The sequence below is a fragment of the Lonchura striata genome, chromosome 1 (assembly GCF_050655825.1).
Source record: "Lonchura striata isolate lonStrDom1 chromosome 1, ASM5065582v1, whole genome shotgun sequence".
Lineage (NCBI taxonomy): Eukaryota > Metazoa > Chordata > Aves > Passeriformes > Estrildidae > Lonchura > Lonchura striata.
Window position 1 is genome coordinate 112,584,932 of NC_140703.1, and position 27,762 is coordinate 112,612,693.

The 27,762-nt window shown below is 46.9% G+C and overlaps 2 protein-coding genes across 3 annotated transcripts in view; both read right to left on the bottom strand.

Annotated features, from left to right (window-relative positions):
* Positions 1-518: 518 nt before the first annotated feature.
* On the bottom strand, positions 519-17,090 carry DIPK2B (divergent protein kinase domain 2B). Its single transcript, XM_031507305.3, has 5 exons — positions 16,702-17,090; positions 11,301-11,565; positions 4,524-4,697; positions 2,698-2,986; positions 519-1,516 (listed from the first exon to the last, which is right to left on the bottom strand). Exons 1-5 carry the CDS (start codon positions 16,923-16,925, stop codon positions 1,176-1,178), a joined length of 1,293 nt encoding a protein of 430 aa, XP_031363165.3. The 5' UTR covers positions 16,926-17,090; the 3' UTR covers positions 519-1,175.
* A 128-nt stretch (positions 17,091-17,218) lies between these two features.
* LOC116184563 (uncharacterized) overlaps positions 17,219-27,762 on the bottom strand; it is a 31,850-nt gene continuing 21,306 nt past the window's right edge. For both annotated transcript variants that reach the window (XM_085586261.1, XM_085586257.1), the window contains exons 3-5: positions 24,740-24,876; positions 22,935-23,076; positions 17,219-21,737 (exon numbers count right to left, since the gene is read on the bottom strand). In XM_085586261.1, coding sequence (XP_085442387.1) covers positions 21,647-21,737; positions 22,935-23,076; positions 24,740-24,876 — 370 coding nt within the window. In that variant the 3' untranslated portion in view covers positions 17,219-21,646. The remainder of the gene's footprint in view (positions 21,738-22,934; positions 23,077-24,739; positions 24,877-27,762) is intronic.

A 27,762-nucleotide genomic window follows, 5' to 3' on the forward strand; every position in this document is an offset into this window, starting at 1 on the left:
CTCGTGCAAAATGAGGCACCTGGATCTAGCCCTGGTTTGACAACTGCTGCAAAATGTTTTCAGAACCACCCCAAATTTTAAGTGCTTGACTCACTCCTTTGGGGACTGGCTTGCCAATTCCTCCTCTGGAAGGCAAATGGATGAGGATGGCTGCAGTTCTTGCTGGTCAGAGCTTAGATCTCCCCAGCTCTTGGTGGGTGTCCCAACACCTACACTGGAGTATTCAGTGTTTGGCAAGTCATGTCAGACTCAGTGTAAATTAATGTTTCATCCTCTGCCTGTGTTCCTTCTCCTCTTTAGGTACTTTTCCCATTTGAATGGTTTTGTGCAAATGGTTCCTGCACTTTAGAGAGAATAATGTGAAAATATCTGCTGAACAATCCCATCCCAGAGCTGGAATTTTTTCTCATCTTAAACCAAAGCCCTATATTAGTCTCCGACTACTGTCCATTGACTTGGGAAAGACTAGAAGCAATTATATTTGGGGATTAGAGAAATTAAGTCTCAAAAGACATGGAACCTTTCAGCTTTTTAATGCTTTTGATTGTGTCTTTCTGTTCTGTGTGCCATCAAAGCAATAAAATTAAAGTATTTTATAAAATATAAGTGAGCTGTGATGGTACAGAATGGATCTGGTCATTCCATTGCCATTTATAAGTTAATTTCACATCCTATGTGAAATTTCACATCCTGTGTGCTATGATTCTTAGCATATTAATAATAACCACAGGGAAACCCTTAAATGCATCCATCCATCCATCCATCCATCCATCCATCCATCCCATATTATTTATAGATCATCTCCATCAGAAGGAGTTTCCTGGCAATAAAGATCCTCTATCTAGCTGGTTGTGAGCATCCTGCCTTGCTTTTCAACAAATGGCATGGGAAACTCTTCCAAGGCCAAAACACGTGAATGAGATTTATTAACCCTGTGGCCCCTTGTCAGTCATGACAATGTTAATAATCCACAAACCATACACCATGTCTATATCCCATGTAACGAATGCATCTCTGGGAGATGAATAATGAATCCCACATGCACTCTGCTCCCTCTTACACTGAGAACGCCCTGGATTTGGGGCAGCTCTTTCCAGCTCCCCTGGCTCCTTCTCGCTTCCCGCGCTGGGAGGAGGCTGCCACTGCCCCAGTCCTTGGCAGGGACAGCTCCTGTGTCAGAATTTGTCACTGTATCTGCAGTCAGGGTAGCGGTAGGCGAAGCGGGAGTCGCAGGACCGCAGAGGTTTCAGGATCTCTGCCAGCTCCACCATGGCCTCGCTGGCACCGCGGTCGTCGCCGAGGCCGCGGGCGCAGCGCTGCAGGAAGGCGTCGATCCTCTCCTGCACCGGGGGCCTGAACTTCCCCGTCAGCAGCTTCGGCAGAAGGTCCTGACACACCATGACCAGGCTGTGCGTCTCCCTGATGGAGTCACAGGACGCAAACGCAGACTGGCAGTCCACAGTCAGGCAGCTGAAGATATCTTTATACTCCTGTTGGCCATCGATCAGCTGGCTCCCTGTTGGGGACAATTAAACCGCTTGTTAGAAACATAATAGTGAGCTCCTGGACAGCCAGAGATAGCTATGCCTCTGTGCTAACATGGGGTTTGTTACTGTCTAAAGGATGTGACCACCTTTCACTACAAATTACTCAGTGCTGAAGCTGTGTATGTGCCAATTTTCTTGCTTTTGAAATATGTATATTTTTCTGAATGGCAGAGCTCTTCAGAACTGCCTGTCAGAGGAACTGGAGATGAGTCTGTCGAGTCAAGCTGATGCAGAAAAAATGAGAATTGGAGTACAAATCTAAAATGTGGAGCTCCTACAAAAAACTACCACAAATAGCCAGACCTGTAATTTTTTCCATGTTAACCAAAATCATTGCCTTGCAACAACAGCTCATCTAGCTGAAGTCGAGTTAACAGTCATAGCTTTTGGGATAAGAAAAGGAAATCCAGTGGAAAAATTTCTGACAGCTGCTTCTGAATATTCTGAATACTCAGCTGAATGTGGGAGCTGAGGAAAAACCTTTTGAAAATCTGAATATTCAAAATGAAACTTAAATTAATGGATGAATAGTCTTTGACTAGCTCTACTTGCAGGAGTAGACCAATGTAACCTGTGAAAATTGAATACTAACCCTTGATTTTATGTAAAAGTGACAAAAAGGAAGATTTTGTTATTATTGTTATAAATAATAATAACCATTATTAGTCAATGTGATAAATGTGCATAAAAAGGGTCCAATTTGACCCACTACTTAGAACAAATGAAATTACAAAGTTTCTGCTTGCAGATATTGATATTTGCATGGCAGAAGTTTGAAAAGAAAGGCTTCAAATGGGAGCATTCAGCACACGGTGCACACTGAAAGCTGCCAGCTACAGAGGGATCACCAAACCACCGACTGCACAAACAGAACACCCGTCGCCTTCCCGACTCCGAGCCAGGATGGCAGGAGCTGCTGATGGGGAGTCTCTCTGTGAATGTCTCATAATTTAATTTAGTAAGTGGTGTTTGGTTAATTGAAAAAAACAAAAAAAAACACAAAAAAAAAAAAAAAAACACCCCGAAACAAACCAACAAAAAACCCCAAAAAAGGCTGCAGTGGAGCTAAGGGCAGAAGGGGAAGGATTTGTCTGCCCTGCCTCCCGAGCCCTCCCGTGACAGATGCGTAGCCACGGAGCCCGCTGAGTACCTTCCTCCTTGTCGATGATGCCCAGCGTGCTGGCATCCCGGATGAACAGATGCCCGTTGCTGAACACGCCGAAGGTGCCAGCGTCCACGCGGGTGAAGTAGAAGAAGTAGTTGAGGTCGTTGCTGGCCATGGAGCGCAGCACGGCCAGGAGCTGCAGGGCCAGGTCTGCGGCCACCTCGGGGGCCGCCCCAAAGAAGTCGCGCAGGGGCCGGGTGCTGGCGCTGACCACCAGGCGCCCACAGGAGCCCAGGTACCGCGGGAAGGGCCAGCCCTCCACGCTGGGGAAGATCTGTGAGGAAGAGCAGGAATGGGGGGATTGCCCCTGCCCTCTGCCCATAGACCTGCCTCCCTCTCAGAGTGCCCTTTCTGGCTCCAAGCAGCAGGGTTGTGGTTTGGTTTCCAAGCCAGCCTGCAATCCTTCCTCGCCCCATCCAGCCCTAGCAGCTGGGAGAGGTACTTGCTACCCCATCCTGGAGGAGTTAGGATGCCTTTTTCTTTTTCTTATGGTTCTTTTTTTGTAATGGAGGGAGAATCTGGTATTTCGAGACTTATTCTGTAAGAGAGACTAACTGGAAAGTCCAAGATAATAATAGTTTTCAGATTCATGAAAATTTTAGCCCCAGAACAGCTAATTTTAGGTGTCTTTGATGGGTCCCTCATGAGCACTGAACAGATGAAGTCACAGCTTGGAGTTGAGGTAAGGCTAAAGCAGTTTTTGCTAATTGGTGAGAACTGCCAGGCTCATTTGTAAGAGACTTTGCAGTCTCTTACAATGTGGTGGGTGTTTGCTCTGGTGGAGACACCTGGGCTGGGCTCCCTGCATCCCTGCAGCTCGTGCCAGAAACACGGATGTCCCAGGTGGAAACCAAACCGTGTGACTGCTGAGCTATGCCAGCACAAAGCTTTCTGTCATTTGCATTAAAACTCATCTGTGTCCCCAGCACCTCAGACCCTGCCAAGCCATTATGAACTCATCCAGCTTCATGTTTAAGGTTACTTCTCCCTTCTGCTGTGAAGGCAACTGTGTAAAAATCTAGTTTTTTCTCTTTGGCATATTTTTCTCATCTCTTCAAGTTGTGTTCCCATGTCTTCAGAGTGCTAAAGACCACAGCTTCATGTCCCAGTGACCCATAACTGGGGTGGCTGAATGACCCCCAGGAGCATCCCAGAGCACGAGCACCATTCCCCCTCCCTGGGACCACGCAGAGCCCTGCGAGCTGCTGAGTGCAGCAGTGGCCTGGGGCCAGGGTTGGATGATGCTGCCACTGCCATCTTTTCTTCATGGAATCATGAAGGTTTTCAAGACCCAGCAGTGAGGACTAAAGGTGGGATGGGGAAAGGTGAGGACTCTCCCTTGGAAACATAAGGAAAGAGAGGAGCCAGGCAGGTCAGGAGGGGTCCAGGGGAAGGGTGTGAAGCCTCCCAGTTCACCGCCTTCAAACCCAGAGCCAGTCACCAGCAGCAGGAGAACAGAAAACACAGCATTGGCACGTGGAGCATGGGAAATCATGATTTTCTCTCCCAGAAACAGGCTGTGATTAAATGTAATGCATTAGCAGTGCAAACCTAACACTTTGAAGTGCTGGGGATGTGTAAAACCCTGGATTTCACAGTGCTCTAGTGCAATAACACACCTGGGCTTCCCTATCTGTCCCCAGCCTCACAGACCTATGCAGGGAGCACCTCATGAGCCTGCCTGGCTTCAGCCACCCAGCCCCACAGACGAAACACAAAGGCCAGGGCTGGGACTCCTGTGCCCCTGAGGCTGGCACACATCTCACACGAGGGTTTGCTTGTGAGGGCTGCTGTTTCAGGCTGGCACGTACCTGCAAGAGGATGGGGTGTGAGTTCACTGCCAGGGTGTACAGCAGGCGCAGCTTGTCCCGGTCCGTGAGGTGATCCATGTAGATGCTGCCGGCGTCCGGCACCTCCGCATAGCGCCGCACGATCCTGTCCAGGAGGCGCTGGGATGGGCAGCGCAGCATGGGGCTGGACAGGCCCTGTGAGAGGGGAAAACCCGGCGGGGACGGTCTGATTCCAGCCTGAGACATTGCAATGAGCTTGGGTCTCGCTGGGGTACACACACACACACCTCTGTGCTCTGCCCGCTGCGCCTCTGCCCGCTGCGGCACAGCTCCGGAGGATGTGGGCACACAGGGCATCTCACCCTTCCTAGGAGAGGACCTGTGCCATCCAAAATGCCACTTCCCAACTCAGGTGTCAACAACAGCCCCCATTCCTGGGCACTGCAAACCTCATATTCCCCCAGCTGCACCACATCTCTCCACACCATGGGACTCTTCCTTCTGCCTGGGTTTCCAGCCCTGGCATTCCTGGTGGAGGCCCTCCAGTTGTTACGACAGTGACTCACTTCCCTCCTTAAATAATCTTCTGATCACTTTGTTATTTGCTTAACCTGAGAGCAGCTTTCTTGGAAATGCTATTTGCTAAGGTCAGTAAACATGCTTTAAAAATGTAAATAAACATTGTGTGTGAGTATAAGCACAGGATATGTTCTCTCTCTGATAAACTCATGCATTAACTATCAAAACCAAATAGCCTGTGTTTATTTTTTGTAAATACCAGCAACAAATAGAGAACCGTTGGGCTAATGGAGTCAATTATTGCTGTATTTCACCCTTCAGATTTAGAGGTTTGGCTTGTAAAAGTGCATGAGCAAACTATGGCTGAGATAAATGGCATAGAAATTATACCTTCATAGTAAAAAATGGCTTTTTAAAAATTTTTTAGTTAGTCTTCCTTAATAGCCAAGGAGAGTTTATATATGGAAAGCTGCCCACAGTGGCACAGAAGCACTGTCCTGACATGTGTCTGCTGGAGAAGGGAATCAGGTTTTTTAAGTCTCTTTATTAAAAATTATCCCTGTAGCCAAATTTGCTCTTTTGAGTTCTCTTTATAATTTGAAGGCTGAGAGATGTGTTTCAGAGGAAAAGGAGGTGGAGCTCACGTTGCTCCCTGCCATCCTTCATGCTGAGAGCAAAGATGTGACGCAGCATCTCCCCAGGTCATGTGGGAACTCTGAGGTAGGTCCTTCCCAGCCCCTCCTGTGCGAGCTGTTCATTTGGCATAAAACACTGAACCACCCAGCCGAGACAAAGAAATAAAGGAACATGGAAAGGACGAGTAGGACACTTTCCCAGCTGGAGGAGGAAAGGGGGAACTAGATGTCCCATGTCTCTTCCTCTGCATCCCTGTTGGCCTCGGTGAGATTCCAACCACTCCTTCCTTGGCCATCAATTGCACAAAACAGGTCCAAAATGCCAATAGTTGGTCAAAACTACCTGAGAAATTCAATCGCAACTGAAGCGTTGTTTCACAAAAACCAAAAAACCTTTCCTCCCAAAAAGAATAAAACATTTGTCAAAAATAATTCTACTCAGTTCCTGTTGCTAGTCTTCATACACTCCTCTTCTCTGGTGCACCCTTATCAGGAAAATATTTTCTCAATTAATTGTCTAAAACCATAGAAGAGGTGCAGGGGGAGAGATGGTTATGGATTTCTGTCTTGCAGCACTTGCAAGAACGTTGTGGCTGACTCTGTCACTTTTACTTTGGAGGAGAAGCGATAAAAAATGAGCAGAACAGAGCTGTGTAAAGAGATAAATGGTGGAGAAAGTCTCTTGCAGCTCCGTGCGTATGCAAATATTTGCAGACAAAGTTAGAAAGCCTTGCTGCTTCGAGGAGTCTGCAATGCAAAAGCTGAGACCCTGAAGAGTGCACAGTGGGGACATAAATCATAGCAGCAGAGAAGGCATGGATGGTGTAATTAGGGTTTTTCTGAGGTCAGAGCTCACCCTCCTAACATAAATGTGGGCACGTGCTGCCCGTGCTGCTCCTGGCTGCTGGTGTCCTGAGGAACTGGCACATCCATGGACAAGCGGGAGCAGAGGAGCAGGGCTGGGTGCTGACACCTTCCTACAGTTTAATGAAGCCCTGACCCACAAAAACTGGGCAATGGGGCCTTTTGATTTCAGCAGAGACAGTCAACAGCATAAAGCTCAGCACCTCGCTTGATTGTTTCAGTGGAGAGGGCTCTCACCTTCCTGCAGGCTGATGGAAGCATCTCTACAGCAGAAAAGGAGCTGGAGTTGTAAAACTGTCAGACAAAAACTGTCAACGGAAGACAAATGTGAAGAACACATATTTTAAACACTGGGGATACAAATTTACCTGAGAATATCTTAAGTCCTTTGCAGTGACTTATCAACCTAGAGAATAACACCTGACAGACAGCCTGATGTGTTGTTTGTGATTGATGTGGAAATCTTCTTATTTACTTCGATTAAATACCCACATTTCTATACCTGATAGTGAATAGTTCCTGCAAAGCCTACCTCCACTCAGCTGTTTTTAAACCCTATTACACACTACAGGATGCATTTTAATCTCCACTTTATGCATATGTAGCACAGACACGCCCAGAATTTACTTGGATGTAAGACAACTCGTGGAAGACAACTTCTTGCTCTGTTTTTTTTTCAGTCAGCCCAAGGAGGGATGGCCCAGACCAGGAGCACAGCTGCCTCCTGCCCATGAGCCACTGCAGGGGTCCAACTTCACCAAACTACCAGGTTTAGGATGGGTTCCAGGAGGAAACACTTGGATGTAGGTGTCACAGCACCTACAGCTCCTGGCGATGTGAATCCAAGGGTCTCCTTAATTCCCAAAAGAAAGAAGGTAAGAATGCCCTGAGAAACTCATCCCCACCGCCAGCAGGAAGTCTCTGATAATCAGGTACTGGGTCAAAGAGCTGGCAGGTCTAGGAGGTGGCTCTGGGAGCCCCAGAGTGCCCATCCTTCCCTAGGATGGACAACTGGACATGTGAGTGAGCTGCTGCCCCTGTGCAGCAAGAAGAGATGTGGACTAGACTCAGAGGCCACATAACCAGGGTGCTGGTGCATCTGCTGGGGGCAGGATGAGCTGCTGGTCAGCAGCTGCTGGTCAGTGGTTGCTGATCAATAGTTGCTGGTCAGTAATTTCTGGTCAGCAGTTGCTGGTCAGTAATTTCTGGTCAGTAGTTGCTGGTCAATAGTTTGCTGGTCAGTAGTCTCAAACAGTCCGACCTAGAGAGAGGGTCTGTAAATGCTGGATTTTCACATTGGTGCTGCTTTCCTCTGTCTACCTTCATCATTTTCCAGTCTGTGCTTTGTAGGCAGGGCTGTAAATTTTCCCTGTGGGTGATCTGTGCTGAAACCAACCTGCTTTGTAGCCCCTCCAGCAGGAAAGCACCCAGAGTGGTTGGAGGTGACGAGCTCCTGGGCGAAGCAGTGGGTGTCTGGGGCTGCAGAGCAGGCTGAGCCCCAGCTAAATCCTGCTCATCTCTGAGGCAGGCTGGATTTTAAGACTGAAGACTTTGCTGCATCCAATAAAGATTTTCATTGTGGCTGGTGAAATAATCGCTGTGGCAGGCAGCTCAGCTGATGGCTGGATCAGGCAGGGCAGGCAGCGTAAAGTGGAAAAACATCACTTCATGGTCTGTCATTTTGATTCAAGCACGTTGTGGTTTGTTGTAATGCTTTGTCTATCAGACAAAATTACCTGGGCCCATTAGCTGTCCCCAGTGCTGCTATACAGGATAAACTGCAGGGAAGGGAGAGCAAGCACTGCTGTGTGAGACTGCAGCTCTGTGAAACAGGCTGGGCATCATGTTAGCCTTGAGAGAGGTGTTCTGTTAACACCTCTGAAAAGAGGGAGAGCAGAACAGAGCCATAAGAGCAGTTCTTTAGGTAAATATTTGCAGAGACACATGGTAGACCCAAAAACCCCTCTCCAGTGGCTCCTGCTGGGTTGCCAACACACGTCTGCACAGCAAACACTGCAGAGGGGCAGCGGTGCTGGGCTGGGGGCAGGCAGAGGTGCTGCTTTCCAGAGGGAGGAGGGCAGGTGGGATGGCCAGGGAGGAGGGGGATCCCCATCCCTGTGGGGCTGGATGGGCTGGGGAGGCCAGACTGTAACCTGTGGTGGCCCACACAGCAGGGTGGGATGGGTTCTCACACACAGACTCACACACACATGTATGTGTGACTGAAATGTTGTTGCCACTGGCTGTTTTTCAGTTCACAGCACTGTGAGAGCAGAAGCCATTTTGCAGAGCACATGCCTGATCTTAAAAAGTGATTGCTGCTGAAATTTGGTGATGAGGAAGTAGGTTCCAGGGTCTCTGGATCACTATATTTCTCTGTGTATTCAAATGTATATGCTGTTAGAATGGATTTAAATTCCAATTTTTGTTTCTCTGATTGATTTACAGAACCAAAGGACCATGAAAACATGAGCAGAGCAATCCTGAGGCTGATGTGCAAAGGTCTGGGCCTCCCTGCAGCCTCCCATGCCCTTTCCAACTACAAAGCTGCAGGGGCTGATGAAATGTCCCAGGGAGTTTGTCACTGGGCACGTCTCCCCAGGCTGGCCCTGAGCTCCCTTCAGAGGCACCCTGGGGCTGGCATCAGCTCAGCTCCCCACTGCTGCTGCCCAGGGAAATTCCTGGAGAAACTGGATAGGTGCAAGGGCAGGGTGGCCCAGCGTGGTGCTGTGTGTGCACATGTGCATCCATATATGTGTGTGTGCCTGTGTGTGCAACCCTGCCAGCTCAGCTGGCATTTCAGACTCCGAGAGGACGGGGTAGGGAAAACTGTAGCACACGAGGAGCCTTTTAAGGAGAAGGATTTGGGCTCAGCTGATGGTTTAGCTTTGCAGCAGGTCTGAGATACCACAGAGCCACATTTCTCCAGTTACTTTTTCGCCCAGCTCAGCAAGTTGAAGTTATAAACTCTCTATTCCTTCTCTTTCTCTCAGCACTGCTGGGGAGTGGAGGGACAGCACAGCAAGGACCTGGCAGCCCAACCTGCCCTCCTGCAGGCCCTGCAGTGCTGCCTGGAGCACCAGTGGTGGCCAGCAGCTGCCTGGGCACCTGCCAGCCTAAGGAGTTGTCCCTGCCCGCAAGCTCAGGTGAGGGATGCTCTGAGTGAAGTGATGCACCATCCCCTCCCTGCAGTGCCTCTCCCGAGGTTGCTAAACAAAGTACAGGGTAGCTTTGCTCCAAAAATCTTTTCCCCATCAGGCATGTGCTGCCCAGGAGGGTAGTGAGCTCAGGGTGACCTGCTGTGCTGGACTGGCAGTGATTTGGGTGAGTCCATTTTGGGGCACTCCAGGCACAAGCCCAGTGTATCCCTCCCTCTCTCTCCTAAGGTGTGCTGCTCCACAGGCTAAGAGTAGAGGAAGAACCAAAGCAGCATAGCTTTAGCACTCACCAGAGCTGAGTGGATATAGTGAGCAGCTGCCTATATAGAAATATAAATTAAGTCACTTTTTCACAGTCATTTCTCTCTTGGAATGGGAAGAAGTACTGGAATAATCCTTAGTCTCTCAGGTCTTGTTCAGTGTCTATCCAACCCCCACCCTGGCCCCTGCCCTTTCCAGGGGTTATAGTGATGTTTTGCTGTTGTTTGGGTAGGGTGAGGGGGATGCCCTGTGCTGTAGCTGCCCATCTACGTGGTGGTGGTGATGCACACTCACCATGTTCCTGTCCTGGCTTCACCTGTGGCACCCCAGGACTGTGGGAGAAAGGGCAGTGTGCTTCTTTGTGCCTGAGATCATTTGCTATGGATGGCAGGACAATGAGTAATCGAGGCTTTGGCTCTGACAGCCCATGCCCCTTGTCCTGCCAGCCACAAGCAAGAGAGACCCACACTGACTTGGCCCCTGGCCCAATGCAAAATTGCTTTCAAGGCACTGGCTGCCCTTGTGGGTACAAATTTATGATGGAAAAAGCCCCAAAACCCCACAATGCTAAGACATGATGGAAAACTAGAAAAAAAATGGCAGCAATCTCTGGAGCTGTTACCACCTTTGTGTGCACAGCCTGTTGTTATCCCTGTGCCTGAAGCCACCTGATGCTGTGGCTTTCCACAGAACTTCAGCTTCAATCTGCACAAGGAGCCAGGGGCTGGTGCTCTCCTCAGTGGGGCTGAGCCCATCCCAGCCCTATACAGTCTGTGCCATGGTATTACCTGTCACCCTGTTCTTTTGAGAGTTTTAAAGTTCTTCGAAAAGTTCCTATGCCTTCTGATATTCAGATATTTCAACTGAGTTTTCTCACGTGTGGTCATGTAAATAATGATTGTTTTGCATTCATCATTGTGGGTGGAAAGAACTGATGGACTGTTGGTTTGACCAGTGGTTGGAGAGGTGGCAGTTTCACCCTCCAATCCACTGTCACTTTTACTATTGTATATATACTAGAGTCAGAAAAAAAAGCTGGATTTTTTGGTTTTTTTTCCTTTCCTTTTACATCTAGCCTGCTTCTGTGAGTTATTTAGTTATTCTGTGGCTGGCAAAGCTTGGCCTTCAACTGTGGCACTCTTCTTCCCATCAGGGCATCATTTTGCCTCCCTGCTTTGGCCGGTGGGCTTGGCTGGCGGCACACCAGGCTGCCCCATCTCCACCAACCAGGCACCGCCCAATCTCACCCTCCAGCCAGCACCTTACAACCACACGCCCACGAGACCGTCCTCACACCCCCAAACCCCACGGGCCTTGCTCTGCCCCGTGCTCTGCCCGTGCTGGAGCCCCGGGACACAGACCTGGACCAGGTCGGGCGTGAGGCGCTTGGCCCGCAGCCACTTCTGGAAGCGCTGGGTGCGGCGCAGGGCGCGCTCCAGGCTGCAGCTCTTGCTCTTGAGCAGGGAGGTGCAGATGCGCTTGTCCGCCCGGTCGTGCTGGTACTTGGAGGTCAGCCGGGTGATGTCCACCAGCCGCCAGCTCTTGGCATCGTCCGTGTAGTTGCCCGAGTAGCTGAGCAGGGAGCTGGGGGGCAGCTTTAAATGAGAAGAAAGCCAGGTGTCAAACCTGCCAAACCAAAACGAGAGCCCCACGGAGAGCGGGTTAAAAGCCACACGGACACAGCGCCCGCCCCGCTGAGCTTCTCCAGGCCGGCCCCTGGGGCTCCCTGCCATCGCCTGGCAAAGGCTGAGACACCCTGGCTGGGTGGCCCCAGGGTGAGCAGCCTGAAACCATCAGCTAAAGAAATGTGTTTTGGTAAAAAAGTCCTTCTTTGCTTCCCACTAGTACCATCCCTTGTCATGAATGCTGCCATGGAGCGAAGGGCGAAACACCCAAATGGGGTCTTTTGGGTAGAGGAAGGGAGGAAAGGGAGAGGGTTGCAGGGTTTTGGTTCATGAAGAATTCTTGGTGGTTTTAAATTTTCCTACTTACAGAGAAAGGGTCCCAAAAAGGGAGGACTTGACACTTTAAAGGATCCCTTGTCATAAATGCTGCCATGGAGCGAAGGGTGAAACACCCAAATGGGGTCTTTTGGGTAGAGGGAAGGAGAAAAAGGAGAGGGTTGCAGGGTTTTGGTTCATGAAGAATTCCTGGTGTTTTTAAATTTTCCTACTTACAGGGAAAGGGTCCCAAAAAAGGAGTACTTGACACTTTAAAGGCTCCTCCTGATATGAAAACCTCCTGACAACAAATGTATTTGGGAATATCAAAATAACCTATTGTTTTGGGATGGTGGCTTTTGTCAGTGCAGGGGTCTACATGTCTCCCCCAACACCCCTGACTGTATTTCAGCAGCTGGGATGAGTGACCTCCCTGACAGCAGCAGAGTTTGGGGTGTGATGGGGGGACACAGTGTGTGTGCCCTGGGCATGCAGCATCTCTGTAGCCATGGAGATCTTGCACTAATTTGCTCCCCCTCCACAGGCACAGGAGGGGAGCATATGGGCTGGGTAATTAGGTAATTTTTTTTTGTTTCAGCAGCCCCCTCAGCCCTGCCCACACGCGTGTCGCACCCGCCGGAGCTGAGGAGCGCGGTGCCTGTTCTGGGAGGGTGTCTGTAACCTGCTCTTGGAAAACTGCCCAACTCTGACCTTTGGTTTGGCCAACATCCTACCCTCGCTGCCTCTGAACCCTCCTGCCCTGAGCTCCTTGTCCAAGTGCATAGGAAAGCACGTCCTAATTTAATCTCACCCTAAATTAAAGCCGGTGGCTCAGAAGTGAAACAGGAGAGCAAGAGGTTCCCAGAGGGATTAGCCCAGCAGGAGTTTCAGACAGCTTACAAGACTTTAACAAATCTGAAAGCTGAAGCTGGTCTTTCCTTCCAAATTCCATTTGGGAAATTGGCACAGAGAAATTTGGGAGGATTATTTTTCTATGATTTCAGGCAAATAACTGACTCAGTGACACGAGCCACCATCTGCAATCAGAGACTGATCAGATGATCCCTCCTGAAGGCAGCACCCCACTCCCTTTCCCCACCACAAGCCCTTTGCTGCTGAGCTCTGGGGCAGGCACGGGTACCCAGGATGGGTGAAACCCTGGTGCTTCCCATGCTTTGGCTTTCAACTCCTGCCTCCTTCCAGAAATTCACCATGGAGGCTGACTAGAAGTGGGGGAGCCTTGTGTGAACAGGTTGGTGGATTCCAGCATTTCAGTTGTTTGGGCATTTTGCCTGATATGAAATTGAAGATTCCCTACAGTTAAAACACCTGACATGATAATAAACACTTGGTTTGGGTTTGGGTTTTTTGTTTCGGTGGGTTTGTTGGTATTTTGTTTTGGGTTTTTTTGGTCTGGTTTTGAGCTAGGATTAAAGAAAAGAGAGTAATTGCTGTGCCTCACTGTGATTGTTGTGCATCAGGACCTCTCCCAGTGCCTAATCTGCAAAGTGGGCACAGCGTGCCAGGCACGTACTGGGAAGAGATGGCTCTGGACTGGCTTCCTCTTTCTTTCTTTTTTTTTTAAGTTAAGCACAAATATGCCTTGTGACTTGACTCAAGCTCATGTGTTCAGGGGAGCTCGTATCAGGCAGAGAGCAGGAAAGTGCCACCTCCTGCATGCAAGCAGCACATGGATGTGTGAAATCCAGGGCTGAGCATTAATTTGAGGGTGGAAGGAGTGATTCCCTCTGCGGATCTCTGCGGGAAGAGCCACTCTGGCCTGGGAACCCGGCATGGGCTGCAGCAAGTCTGTATTTGGCATCATTTCTGGGCAGCACAGCGCTGGCCTGGCACATTTGCTGGATACTTTCAAGATTCATCATCAAGTTGTGCTGCAACCACTCCCTCTCTTACAGAGCTTTTTAGCTAAGGGCCAGCAAATCCTCTAAGATCTTCAGTGAGATGTATGTGAATAAGTGAGTCACAGATTACAGATTTTAGATCAACTCAGAACTAAATGCTGAAAACCAAACGAGTTTTTCTTTTTATTTTTTTTCTTGAATAAAATGAAGGATTTTGTTTCAGCCAAAATAATTTTGCTTGCATTTGAAATTTCAGATTTAAAAAAAAAAGTAAGCTAAGTCTTCAAACAAACAAACAAACAAAAGAAATAGCCTATAAACCCCCTTCTAATTGAAGCATTCCAGCTTTTTCAGTCTTTTTTTCCTATTATTTTTGGACAAAGCTCAGGACCAGCACTGGCACAAGACTTTGAATAGTTTTGGTCAGCTCAGTATTGCGGTATTTTGAAAATCTAATATTTTACAAAAACTTTCGCTGCACTCTGCTCTCAGTACAGTTGGTAGACAGGCTTGGTATCCTCATTTACAGATGGATAAAGTTGGACAAAATAAGGGAAGTATAGAACATTAGAGCACAAGATGAGTCACCAGCCGTTCTGGGAACAAAACTCCCATCTTCTCCCTGTGAACGCATGTCAGAGCTCCCAGAAATGATGGAGAATTAATGAAGCATGTTCTAATGTGAATTAACACAGAGAAGCCCAAGTGCCATCCACCTTTGCAAACACGTGAAAAGGTACGAGGGTGGATCAAAGAGCATAAGCACCACTGAAATTTGCCTAGTTTCAGCTCCCACTTGCCAAAAAATAATCCCAGTTTTTCAAGAAATCAAGTGGGAGAAAAAGTTTTACCCATGCAAAGGAAAGCCTGAAGCTGAGTGGTTGCTCAGGAGAACATTTTTAAGTTCCCCTTCCCGAGGAGCTCACAGCAGAACTCCACGTTATCACGTATGTGTGGGAAGCCAGCTGCAGGCTGGTGGGAGAGAAAAAGAAGTGTCTGGCTCAGGGAGCCCCTCTGTGTCCCCCGAGGCAGAAGTCTTGTGCTCCCACATGTTTGTGGCTCTGCACTCCTGGACCCCAGTGGGACCCTCTGCATGCCTGCACCCCGTTCCCACTGTCCCCTGGAGGAAAGGCAGCACGGGGCTTTCCTGCCTTGGCTCACATAGCACCTCTCTCCCACAGCACTGTGCAGCTGGAGCCCCACAGCCAGAGGCACTTCTGCTATTTTTGGCAGGGCTGAGGGAACCTGCATGGCCCCAGCCTCCCCACTGGCCAAGTGGGAGTAACCAAAAGGGAGCCACTTTGTGCCTGGAGCAAGTCCCTAAAAACCCTGCACAGGTGAGCGGTAAAGGGGCTGCAGCAGGTTGGGTCAGGGGGCAGGAGCCAGCTGCAGTGGCATCCTGCTGCAGGGAATAAAATGCAGAGGAAACACTACCCTGGATGCACCCCTGGCCCCTGCAGACCCATGCCAGCCCGTCAGCCAGCTGAGCATGCTGGGCTGATTGCAAATCCACGCTGCATTTTGGGACAGGGATCCAGGCTGGGCTGGCAGAAACCCAGCACTGAGCCCTGTGCACCTCACTCACTGCTCGCCCTGGCACTGAGGACATGGAAAGCCAAGGGCAAAGTGACAAGGACTGGGACCCCAAGGAGTGCTCTGGCTCAGCAGAGCCACAAGCTGCCTTTTTCCAGCAGCAGTGGAAGGATTACAAGTCCATCCCAGACAAACCATTATGGTTTTACTATGCTACATTTTATAGGATAGTTTAAGATAAAAATGGTGATTTGTCTAATACTATACTTCTTACATTATAGCATTAAAAATACAATTTTACTATAATAATTTCTTCTCCCCCAGGCTTTTATATCTATAAAAGAAAGTGCATATGGCTCTATAAATCATATCAGACCAAATAAACCCTCTGCCAAGCACTGCCTTTAACTTTTTCCTCAAATACAAGTGGCAACATTTTCCCTGCTGTCATCAGATACGCTCTGCTTTTGAGCCCAAAAATGATTGGATTGGTCCAATGACCACTTGGACAGTGTGTGTCTCATCAACAGCGAGGCAGATCCAATTTCTGCTTTCAAGTTCTCACACAAATCTCCCCAAAATGTACCAGTAATTTAGCTGCATGCTATTTTCAAGCGTGTGGGTAACCTCATGTGCAGAAGTCCTTATGCCTCAGGCAGGTTTAGATCCCTTTTGATCTTAGTTAAAAAGCACATGAAATTCTGCACATTCATGTTGTTGCACCTGGTACAAAATTATATGGCATGTTTGTATGTTTGTAGTTAACATACTCTGTTGGGAGCGTGCAAAGCTAAACCCCCTTTTGCCTTTAGCCAGTTTCTCATAATAAAATACTTCCAGTAAATCTAAATAAACTGATTCCTTCCTTCCCTCTTGCCTTCCCCCATCACTGCCTTGAATTTTTTTCAGAGCCACTCTCTAGACAGAAATTTATGCCTTTTACTCCTGCTTTCAAGTTATAATTCAGGGCTGAAGTCTGATCATGTTTGCGTGGCTTTAAATCACAGAATCACAGAATCACAGAATAATGAGGTTGGAAGAGACCTCTAAGATCACCAAGTCCAACCTATGCCCTAACACCACAACTAGACTATAGCACCAAGTGCCATGTCCAGTCTTTTTTTAAACACATCCAGAGATGGTGATTCCACCACCTCCCTAGGAAGACAATTCCAGTATTTTATTATTCTTTCAGTGAAAATTTTTTTCCTAATATCCAACCTAAACTTTCTCTGACATAGCTTGAGAGTACTAAAAAAGAGACAAAGCATCAGCTTACAGGCATTAATTAAAACACTAAGTGTTTTAATGGCAACTGGGTGCTAAGTTGCTCTATGCACTGTTGTTCATGAAAACACTTGGAAATTCTAACAACTTTCAAATTACTATACAGAATGCTTTAAAAATTACTCTGCTGAGTTTCTGACCTTATCTCCTCTTTAAAGAACTTCTTGCATATGGATGTCCCAATGCAGGCGTTGCATTTATCAAGTCCCAGGAAAGTCCGGCCAAAGCTGTAGCTGGGTTTGACGTGGGGCACAGATGGAGAAGATGTTGCTGCTGTGGAAGGGTTACAGCCCAGAGCCAAAACCAGGAGCAGCATCAATGGATCTGCAGCTCTGGAGCAGAGGCAGCATACCCAGTGCCCCATCTACAGTAGTGGAGAGCTCTGCTTTTTGCAAGTTGTCCCTCTCTAGGATTTCGGTCTCCTTTTGATGACTTCAGCCTGCAGTGGTGAGCCCCAAAACACAGCAAGACACTCTGGGTGCAGGAGACACTGCTGCAGTCCCCATCCTGCCAGCTGGTCACTGGCTCTATTGGCTTGAGGTTTGGGTGGGAAAGATATGCTGTAGGGTGGGGAGAAGGAAATACATGGAGGATGCAGATAACTTGGGTTGCCATGGTTATCTTTCCTTTCCTTGTTGCAGCTGCTTTGGCCCCTGCTGACCCTCCCATCAGCCAGTTTGGAAAACAACACGAAGAAGTGCTCATCTGCTCTTGGTGCAGACAAATGAAGGATATCCTGTCGCTGGAGAAAAGGGCAGATGTGGGACACTTAGTAAAAATAAAAAGTTTTGGAAGGAGTAGTAGCATGGCAGAAATGCACATTTTACCAGAAGCAGACATTTGGTGTTGCATTATTCTTGGAGATTTGTGATGGTGCATGACATGACTTCTTGGATGCTTCCTTGGCCCTACTCATAAAAGCACTGGAAAGGCTGTCAGGTGGAATCATCACTGTTCTGTTTCTTGAAAACAGCATTGTTTAGCAGAGATTGCACCACAGAAAGCAGGACAGCCTGCAGTTTTCCCAAAACTCCCAGCTGATAGAGCAGCCTGATCTCTATGCCCCTCTTGGAAAATGAGCTTTTCAGCAAGACTTGTGTGCTTTGGAATGTCTTTTCTTGATAGTCCTGGCACTGGAAAGAAACTAGAAAAAGGGATGGGGGTGAACTCAGGAGAATGTCAGAGGTTTCAAATAGACTTACAGATTACTGTGATCACACCAAAAGCTGTTCTTGTTAGGACAAAGACTTGGAACTGGTGGAACTATGGAAACTGGTGGCTACCCATCTGACACTGTTGAGCCAGGGACAGGCAAAATATCTCGTACAATTCCAGAAGGCAAATGAATTTTTATTCAAAAGCACCTCTCTCTTTTATAGAGAACATTGTGAGCATTAGCAGCATTGGTCTTAAAGTAAAAACATTTCACCTGATTGGTACACTGCACTTAGGTCAGTGTGGTAGAACATATTTATAAACAATATGAATGAAAAACAATATAATAGATTGTTTATATTCCTCTCAGACTTTTTCCCAGGCTTAGCCTGGCAGAAATCTTTCTCTTTTTTTGTCTGACTGAACTGAGAATATCCACACCCATCCTGGCCTGGGTGCTGGGGTCTATGCCAGGAGATCTGGCAGGCTGCTGCTCAGGGCCAGGAAAGCACACCTTGAAGGAGCAAGTGGTGCTCTGGCTGCAAGGCAGCACATGTTGCTGTGGTGGCACTGGGCCTGGGTCCTCTCTGTCCCCAGCTGTTGTGTTTCCAGTGTCATGGGAGACTCTCCTGGGCCATATTTCACCATGGGAGCAGTGAGGAGCAGACTGAGGCTTTGGAGACTTCTTATCCCTCCAGCTGGACTACTCACACCAAGTGGCCAAGCCATTTTCTAGCACATTTGTAATGGAAGAGAAGGTGCACTGTAACCATCCTTTATTATCCCCTCTGGCATTTAGCCTGATGGAACTAAGGGATGTGAGAGCCACAGGAGTCTGTGTTGGGCTCTGTGATTACCCCTCACTCTCTGAAGAGGCTGCTGGGTGATCTGAGCAGTGCAAGGCAGCTATTTAAATCACAGAAACTCATCAGTTGTGGCACTTGGGAGATCCAGGGTCTCTCCTTGGCTCCATGTCCTCATGGGAGGTTGAGGTTGCTTCACCTCCTGCTGAATCCCTATGCAGAAAATAGAGATGGTGACGTTTGGGGTTTGTCTAGAGAGTACAGCACTGCCAGAGGAGGATAACAAGCCCTGCTGAGAAGAAAGGAGGATATAATGAGCCCTGCAGAAGTGGTGAAGCAGTGCTAAAACACCAGCAAGTGCATTCAGCACAGCTCTGCATTGAGCCATCACTGCCTTTGGCCTAGCACTCCATTGTAAAGCTCTTTGAAACATGGTGGAAAGAGACAGAACCAAAGCTAGACAAATATTAGCTGTCTCCCACTTCCAGAAATTTCTCCCTGCCCTTTTCTATTGCTGGTACATTGTTCCTATCCCCTCTGCAGGAATCAGCCCTGCCCACTCTTTCCTGCCAGTAGCTCTGCAAATTTGGCCATGCCCACATTGCTCCCTGCCCAGCTCTTCCCTGGATGGTACCAAAATTACACACCAGCAATCTGTCTTTATCTTCATTACGTAATATATAAACCACGTATCCTTCAGTTTCTTTACTAATTCAGTTGCCTTCCTTCTGTCTTCTATCCTCTGATGTAATTTTAAGAGCAGACACTCCCAGGCTCCCATCCTGGTGCCCCAGCCTCTGCCACCCCATGGAAAGGGGAGGGTTTCAGCCTCTGGGGGTGGTAATTGAGCATTTTTCAATGCAAACCCCAAGGTCTGGCACAAACCCCAATACTTGGGCAGTGAGCTTTCTGTGCTATTAATGATGCCTTGATGTCTGTGCTGTTCTTGCACTTCTGTGTAGTTCAGGCAAACGTAAGGCAATGTTTATGTCTCCCTAGGAACAGCACGTGTAAGCGTGCTTTTGTACAGAGTATCACACCTGCATTGCCTTGAAGTGTTATAAAAGCAACTTTTTATTCAAAGAATGGCAGCTGGTCCATCATTGCCACCTCAAGCTTGCTGCTAGCATCTCCATTTACCCCCAGGGTCTGAGCTCTCTAATTCCCTCAAACATTTCTGCTCAGGCTGGGCAGTCCCTGAGCACAGATGATGTGTGTAGGAAACACTCATTCCTGTTCACAGCACTGAAAAACCAAAGCTTAAAAATGAGTAGATGTATATCTGAACTAGCCAGAGAGGCAGGTGAGAAACCACAGCTTGGTGAGTGCTGTGAGAGGGGCTGCACTCCTCAAAGCAGCCTCTCTTTTACTGAGGTTGTTCAGCAGGTAATGTCAAACCTGTATTTTTTTCCTTTCCTCTGGTGACATGGTACAGAGCTGTTGTGGTCAGGTGGAGAACAGCCAGGTCTGCAGAAGCCTTGTAGATCTTCTCCTTGTGCCAGAATGTGGGATTTTCAGGACATGGATCACTGTGGTGTCTGCTGGAACCAAGGGCTGGCCCTAACAACCCGATGGGACCTTCCAAAAACTTGTACAAGAGAGACTCCTATGCAGCACCATTAACCATGTGAGAGAGAACATGGCCCTAACAGAAAAGCCTCGTTAGTGTTCTAAAAGCTACCACTTCTAAAAAATTCTAAAAAGGATCAATATGAATGTATGCCCTATTGAAGTCAGAACAGTTGCAGAAAAGCTTTTGGAGTGGTTTCTACCAACAGAGGTAAAAGTTTTTATCTAGCCTCTGATCACTCCTTTCCCCACATGTCATGAGGGGTGTGGAAACACACCTGGAAATACAGCCCCACTTCTGGTCATAACCATGTGGGCAGTGGAGCTCCTGGGTCCCAAAACCACCCAGTCCCTGCAGGTTTGGGAGGGTATGGCTGGGACCTCCAGCTGCTCAGCGAGGTGGGACAGGACCTGCCCTCTGGAGAACACAAGCTGATTTTTCCCAAGTATTCATGGGATGAAATACACCTTTTACTTAACCTGCCTCCCAGTTTCCACCCAATCCATTAATGCAATTCAGCTGCTGCTCTCCACTGCCTCTTTTCACCCCAGTCTGCTGCCCACCTTCCCTGGGTAATGCCAGGGGTGGTTTCATGTCAGCAGAGCCTTGCAGCCTCCCTCTCCCCATCTCACTGGTGCAGTCATTTCCACTGGGACACTGGAAATGACTTTGCAGAGCAGGAGATTGTTGCACATGATACATAAATATGTTTGTTCATAAATAATACAGCTAGGATGAGAACAGTTCTCCCATCTAGCCGGTGACACCCCTGCCTTCGGATGAGTCCTGGGGTGAAATGGACTGTTCCATCCCATCCCCCAAAAGATGTATGGCTCATCCCACACCTCTGTAGGAGACCTTTTAAATTAGTTAGAATTAATTAAATAGTTTGGGATAATCACCAATAAGTGTTTCAAAACATCCCAGATGAAGCTGCAGAGGAGCAGAAGGTGCAGTGCTGCTGCTCCTCAGCTGACATTACCACCAGGGTCTTTGCTGTTATTGACCTGCACTTGCTCATGGGGATTTTGCTGCTTGGCCAACCTAAACCAGCAGATTTTGGGTGTCACATCATCTCATCTTCCTCTTCAGCCCAGGTTTGCAAAAGAGCCTGCTCAGCAAGGATGGGTTTTTTGGGAGGGTTGAAGCAGGGCTGCATCTCACTGCCACGCACAGAAAGGAAACAATAGACAGGAAAAATCAAAGTTTTGCTGGAAGAGGAGAGGCTCCTGCTCTTCCTGAGGCTCTCAGTAATCCCTGCCTGGGTCATGCTGCCTGCAGGGCCCGGATAAGACCTTGGCTGCCACACAGAGCGGCTTCGCAGGACAGGGTGGAAAGCAGCTCAGGGTGTGGTGCAACCATGATTATTATTAATAGCATTTTTCATTAATCACATCCAAGATAATCATTAAATTATCAGTACAGACTTGGTATCAAACTGCTTATCACTTCAACCCCACTTCAGGCTGGGCTGGATGTGTGGATTTATAGCTAGAGCAGCTTGACACATTTTCAATTCTTTCAAAACGAAAAATGTGACTCTGAATGCTACAAAACTCACAGCACTTGGGAGGATGCGATCACTTCCTTTTTCTCTGTTTTCCTCCCGATTGCATGATTATGAAAGAAACATCTGTTTTGAAGAGATCTGCAACAGAAAATTTTTGTTCCAGTTGGATTTTTAATGGACAACTGTTACAGAGTCTTGTTCTCCCCGCCCTGTTTCTTTCCTTTTTTCTTTTGCTGAAAGATGAAAGAGAAAGGAAGAGGAGGATAAAAAACTCAAGCAAACAAACCCCACTGCCCAGACTACAAATACAGACAGAAAAATGAGCTACTGAGGTGTGGATGGTGTGAAACACCACAGCTGAGCTGGCAGAGAATGTTTGCACTTCAGTTCTCTTTGAGAACATTTGATGTTGTTTGTATATGGATTTTTCTACATTTTGAATCAATCAAAATACTAAAAGTGGGATACAAATTTGAGCTTTTTTTTTTCCCTCACCAGGGAATAATTCCTGTTGTGTGATAATCTTGGATGTAATTAATCTGAAGTGACAATAATAATCAAGTATATTAATTATATATAAAAATAGGTATTGTTCTGTGTCTGCAGTATTTTTGGATTCTCCCTGACTCCATTCTTCTGCTGCAGAAGAGGAAACCTGTTGTTCTTTGGGAAGTCTTTACACACTTGGTAGGCAGCTGGAAGAAAAAGTCAGTGAGAAGAAAAGCCTCAGGCGCTGCAGTCAACACATAAGGCCAGTTCTAGTTTGTGAGAGGCTAAAATATCAGTACAAAAGGCCACTGGATGCTGTCAGCTGCTCTGGTGTTTGCAGCATTTACAGGAGACCATGCCAAGCAGCAAAAACTGTGGAAGAGGATCCTGGATTTTGGTGCATCAGTATCCACAGACAGAAAATGAGATGCAGGAATCTCAAGCCTAAGGGAAAATGGCAGTGAAAAGAATATTCTGGCTGCACACCAGAACGGGGTGTGCTGGTCACTCCCTGCACAAAGCATGAGGGAAAGAGGCCAGGATGAGCTGCTTGGGAAGGGAGCAAAGCTCCTCCTCAAGGAGCAGCTGTCCTTGGTGGTGACTTTGCATGGGCTCCTTGACCACTGGTACAACCAAGCATCTCCTTAGGTCCAGTCCAAGTCCACACGACTGCAGCTGCAGCACCAGCACCTGCCTCCTGATTTTTTTTTTTTTTGTTGTGATTGCTGCAACAAAGGAACAAAGCATCATTTCCTAGGCTAAATAAATAAATAAATAAAAATCTCTTCCTATAGAAAAACAGAAATATTTTCACGTCATACAATTTTTCAGAGGGGAAAGACCTACCCACAGTATGTTTCTTGGATGTGTGCTATTTGTTCAGCATCCCAGTAGTTAAAAGGATCAAACATAATGCAGACTTTCTGGTGTCGTTCAGATTTTTGGTCATCTTCCTCTGTGAGGCAGAAGCAGGACAAAACATGGTCTTCTAAAATAAAAATGACATGGCAGGGAGAACCTTTTGGAACAGGTTGGCCAATGAACCAGAGCTGTTAAAAAAACCAGCCTGCTTTCCAAGACCAAAGTGAAACACTTTTAAAATATAGGTATGAAAAATTCCTCCTGAATTAGTTACTTGATAAATGAAAAAAATCTTTTAAAAATATGCCCTGAAAGAATAAAACATGACAGATATTTGATCCAGTGGCAGACTGCTAAGCCATAAATTTGTCAAACCATAACTTTATTTCTAGATAACCATTGTTTGGCACCATTTGTTTTCTGTCCCTCAGACTGGAATCTCTCTTTTGATCAGCTGTATCAATCCAGCTGTCTGGATGGAAGGAGAAGCAGTTAAGGAGAAAGATGTGGAGTGTGCTTTGAGTAACCTTGGGAGTGCTTTTGACCAATACCCAGTGTTAGGACTTGGGACTTTCAGTATGAATTTTAACAGTACAAATGCACTTTAGGCAGTGACCTTTGTTTTTCCCACATAAGGAAGGGAGTATGTGCCCTATAGTCTTGAATGTTTTTGTAAGAATGCAGCTGACATTTGCAGGTGGCAATTTTTCATATTCATAAACAATTTTTGATATCCAGGCATCGAGAGCTGGTACAGACCAGGTTCTGCTGTGTCCAGTGCAAATATGAAGAGGTTCTTTAAAACTGGCAATTGTATTAATTGGAAGAAATAATTAATCAAGACACAAAAAGTATTGATTTTCTTTGGTTTTTTTTCTTCATCACTCTTAAAACCTTGGCTTCTATTCTCTTCTGCCTATAAATATAGTGTTTTAATATTTTGCTAACTAGATGTGTGACCTAGGCCACCTCCATTCTCTTTAGCCATTTTCTCCCCCAGGCTTCCTCCTTGCATTTTAGAAGGAATAGCAATCAATTGCAGGAGAGTCCTCAAAAGCCCCCCAGGCTTAAGCAGATTTACTATCTGTAAAACTTTTTGTACATGTAAGCATTGGTCCAGAAGTGTGAAACAGCAAAGCATGGCCATAAATTATATTTTTTGGGCTTTTGGAGGACTCACACAGATGATTCAATGCTTTATTACATTGGGCGTTGCATGTCTGGATCCAGATATTTTAGGATAGGCACAAAATCGCTGCTAATAAAGCAGGGTAAATAAATCAATTCCTTAAACATGAGTTAATCTCAGATGAGGTTCAGCCATGAACTTAAAGAAAACCTGCATTTCTCATGCTCCATGGTCAACCCCAGCCTGCCCAAACTCTGTAGTACAGCCTGAAATATTCTGGCTCCACATTAAATTTCATGTGTTACCCAGCACTTGTGAAAGCCTGTGGCATGAGCTCTATGTGCTCTAGCACACTGCAAGATCAGAAGGGGAGTTAAAAAGAAAGAGAAAATAAAAAGATATGCCAAAATCTGAGTTACAATGGTTTTTTAGCCAAAAATAAAACCATGCATGTCTTCAGAGGAGAAATAATCTAGAAAACTCTAGAAAACATAGAAAGCCGTAGGCAAGAAGTGCCTTTTCTTTTCATCAAACTGCTTCCCTCCATTGCCAATTTATTTCTTCTGCCTTTAACCTCCACGGGGGACAATCATGCATTTTACCCTCCCTTACATCACACACTTCTTTTTCTTTAGCATCCTCACAGTAAATTGGAGCTTACTTTGAAGATTCATGTTAGGAAGTGAAGTGTACACATATGCTCCCATGCAAACACCTGCACAGCTCCTGATGGCATCTGTGCTGCTCCTCCTTGCATTTCCAGTGACTCTGTGCCTGTGTTTCTGGCAAAAATTTAATCTGGAACAGGAAAAATCAAGAAAGGGTTAATTAAAAAAAAAACAAACAACAAACTTTGCCTAGTTTGCAGTGATTTTGCATCAGTTTCCATGGAAATGGAAGTAGAACAAGCCAAGAGCAGTGGTGTAGCCAACTTCAGCTGCTGGCTTCTAGTTCTTGCTCCTGTTTCCATGGAAATAGATGCCAAATCAGCAAAAAATAAGGTAACTTGTTTTAAGATAGTAGAGTTTTAAAGGCTTGTCCTTATTTAACCTCAGTCAGGAAGATAGCTGGTGAGGGGAGGCAGCCAGCAGCTCAATGAAAACTTTGAGAGGCTCTTTCAGCAGCTGACTGCTTGGTGAACTCTGCAGAGTGAATTCACAGGACAGCCACCAATCTTCAGAAACATTCTGCAACTTTCCTGCACTTTGCAAATAGAACACATTTTCCTCTTGGCATGGAGAGTCACAGCAGTCTGTGGGAGCCCAAGTTAACATCTCTCTGCAAGGCACCCCTGCAAGAGCCTCCTTAGGCTGCCTTTGCCTCCCAGAGTTCAGAAAGAGATGTGCTCTTCCCAGCTGCAATATGCAAACTATTCCCATTCCAAAAGCAAAATGTTCTGTTTCTACCTATGGGGAGAGAAGCAAAGGAGCGTTAGCTGGGGGAATTCCTGGCAGTGTTTTACAACAAACACTGTACTTTCTTTTTATTCCTAATCCACGAAGGCAAAATTTCACTGAGATAAAAGAAGCTGGCCATAACCCTGCTTATAGCAAAATGTGGATGGGAAAGCAGAAATGAATCCAACTAGAAAAAAAAATCTGCTGTAATTTCAAGAACTGAAATTTCATCCAAAGCTCGTTTTATTAAAACAAATGTTAATAGAAAGCTATTTCAAGGTTGGCTTTTGATCCTTAGCTCTTGCTGTGATGGAACTGTCTGTGGGAAAGAGTATTTCTTCGTGGGAAGTTGTGTGAAGACAGAGATGAGAATCCCATCCTAGGCCCCATTGTTCTTTGAATTGCTCTTGAATTGTGATCATTGCCAGCCATCCTCCACCTCTCTCTTTCCCCACATCCCATTGCTTTTGTGCTCCTTAGACATCTCTTTAATGAGCTGCAAAGACACCCTTAGACGAGGGATCATATCACAGGCCACTTGTGGCCCCTTTTTTGGTAGCAGAATATATCTGGAAGCCATAAGTGTGGGTATATGTTTAAAAAAAAAAAAAATTCTTGGCTGGCATTTGTGGCAAAGTAAATGCAATTCTAATGAGGCATTCCTTCATTTGCAACATTACATTTTTGCTTTTAGGGACATAAAATCTGCTCTTGCAAGGGCACGTGCTTTGCTTTACACACGAAGAGTATTCCCTTGGGCTGCTTGGGTGAGTAAATAAATGAAAAGTGCAGGCCAACCTAATTTTAAAGAAGAGAATCAGGTCTAGACTGGGGCCTCACTGTTGTTAATTTTAGGTATTACAAAGAATGTGCTCATTTTCAAACTGGTTTCTGTGGATCTTCTTTGAAGAAAACCCAAGAAACATAACATCAAGCCCTTCAAGAAATTGCCAAAAAAGATAGACCTTTTTTTTTTTTTTTTTTGCATAACGAACACTTAAACACATGGGAGGATATTTTCTTTTGCTTTTTGACAGCACACATTGTCTTAAAAGTCATGAAGCTTTCTCTGATTGCTTTATCAGACATTTATTCCTGCTGCTGCTGCTGCTATGGTGTGATTTTTTTGAAGCTGTTTTTTGAGCTGTTGGGATCCTGTTTGAGGGGGGCAACCCAGGGCTGTGTTACTCATGATCCTCCATGACACTTCACTAATATTTCCCTTGGAAATGCTTTAGGCTTTTCTGTAATGGAAAAAAAAAAAAAAAAAAATCAGGGAAGCAATGGAAAGTAAACTCACACATTTCACGGGAGGGTGTGGGAGGTGGAGCTGAGAGCACCACTGCTCCCCAGGTGTTTGTAATTCAGCTTTCAGTGTACTTTTTGGACTCTCCATTATACAACATTCATCATCCTCTTCCAGGAGGCTTCCAGGCCTCCAGGTCAGTAACCTGCACAAACGTCATCCCCTCCAGCTCTCCGTGCTTAAAGCACACCAGGAGAAAAACAGGAGCTCTCTGCCAACTCTTCTGCAAGCAGCTCAAAGCACCATGGCACAACTCAAAGGATCATGAGAACAAGCTAGAGAGCAACAAGCTGTGGAGCCAAAACTGAGACAAAGCGAAAAAAAACCAGAGAGAACAAGGTCTGACATGAGGTGTGTGCAGTAAAAAAATGACACACGTGCACTTTCCTGTGAGTTTCATAATGTTGGCAGATCCCTGGAGTGTGCTGACAGCTCTGTCCTGGAAATCCAGCTCCTCCAGCCCTCCCAGCCCTGCTGCTGGCCCTGCCCTGGTGTCCCCAGGAGGCTGGGGCAGGTGGGCACAGAATGAGGTGTGGCAGGAGGGGTGGGGTGTTCCAAGCAAGCACAGGCTGTCCTCTGCTCTTCCTGCTCTTCCTGTGCTCCCTTCAGGAGGGAATATCTCAGGGGGAAGTGGAGCAGCAGCAGCCACCAGGTGCTTGCCATGTGTGCAGGGAGATGCCACCCTGGGAAACATCCTTCTCTGAGCTCTGGTCAAAAGTCACTGGACATGAAAACCTCCTCCCAGAGACACCTGGAAAAGCTGGATGACGATTGAATAACTTGTATACCACAATCACTCCATCCCTGCTGGTTCCCTGTGCTGGGCAGGGGGAGGTGGACAGACAGATTGCTGCTACCTCCTGGGGCTGACACCCCAGGGTGCTCCTGTCCTGATCTCTGAGCTTGGCAAGACATCTTTTCTTCCTGGCTCTGGTCTCAGGTTGTCATCCATCTCAATCCCAGCTCCATCTCCAGGATCCT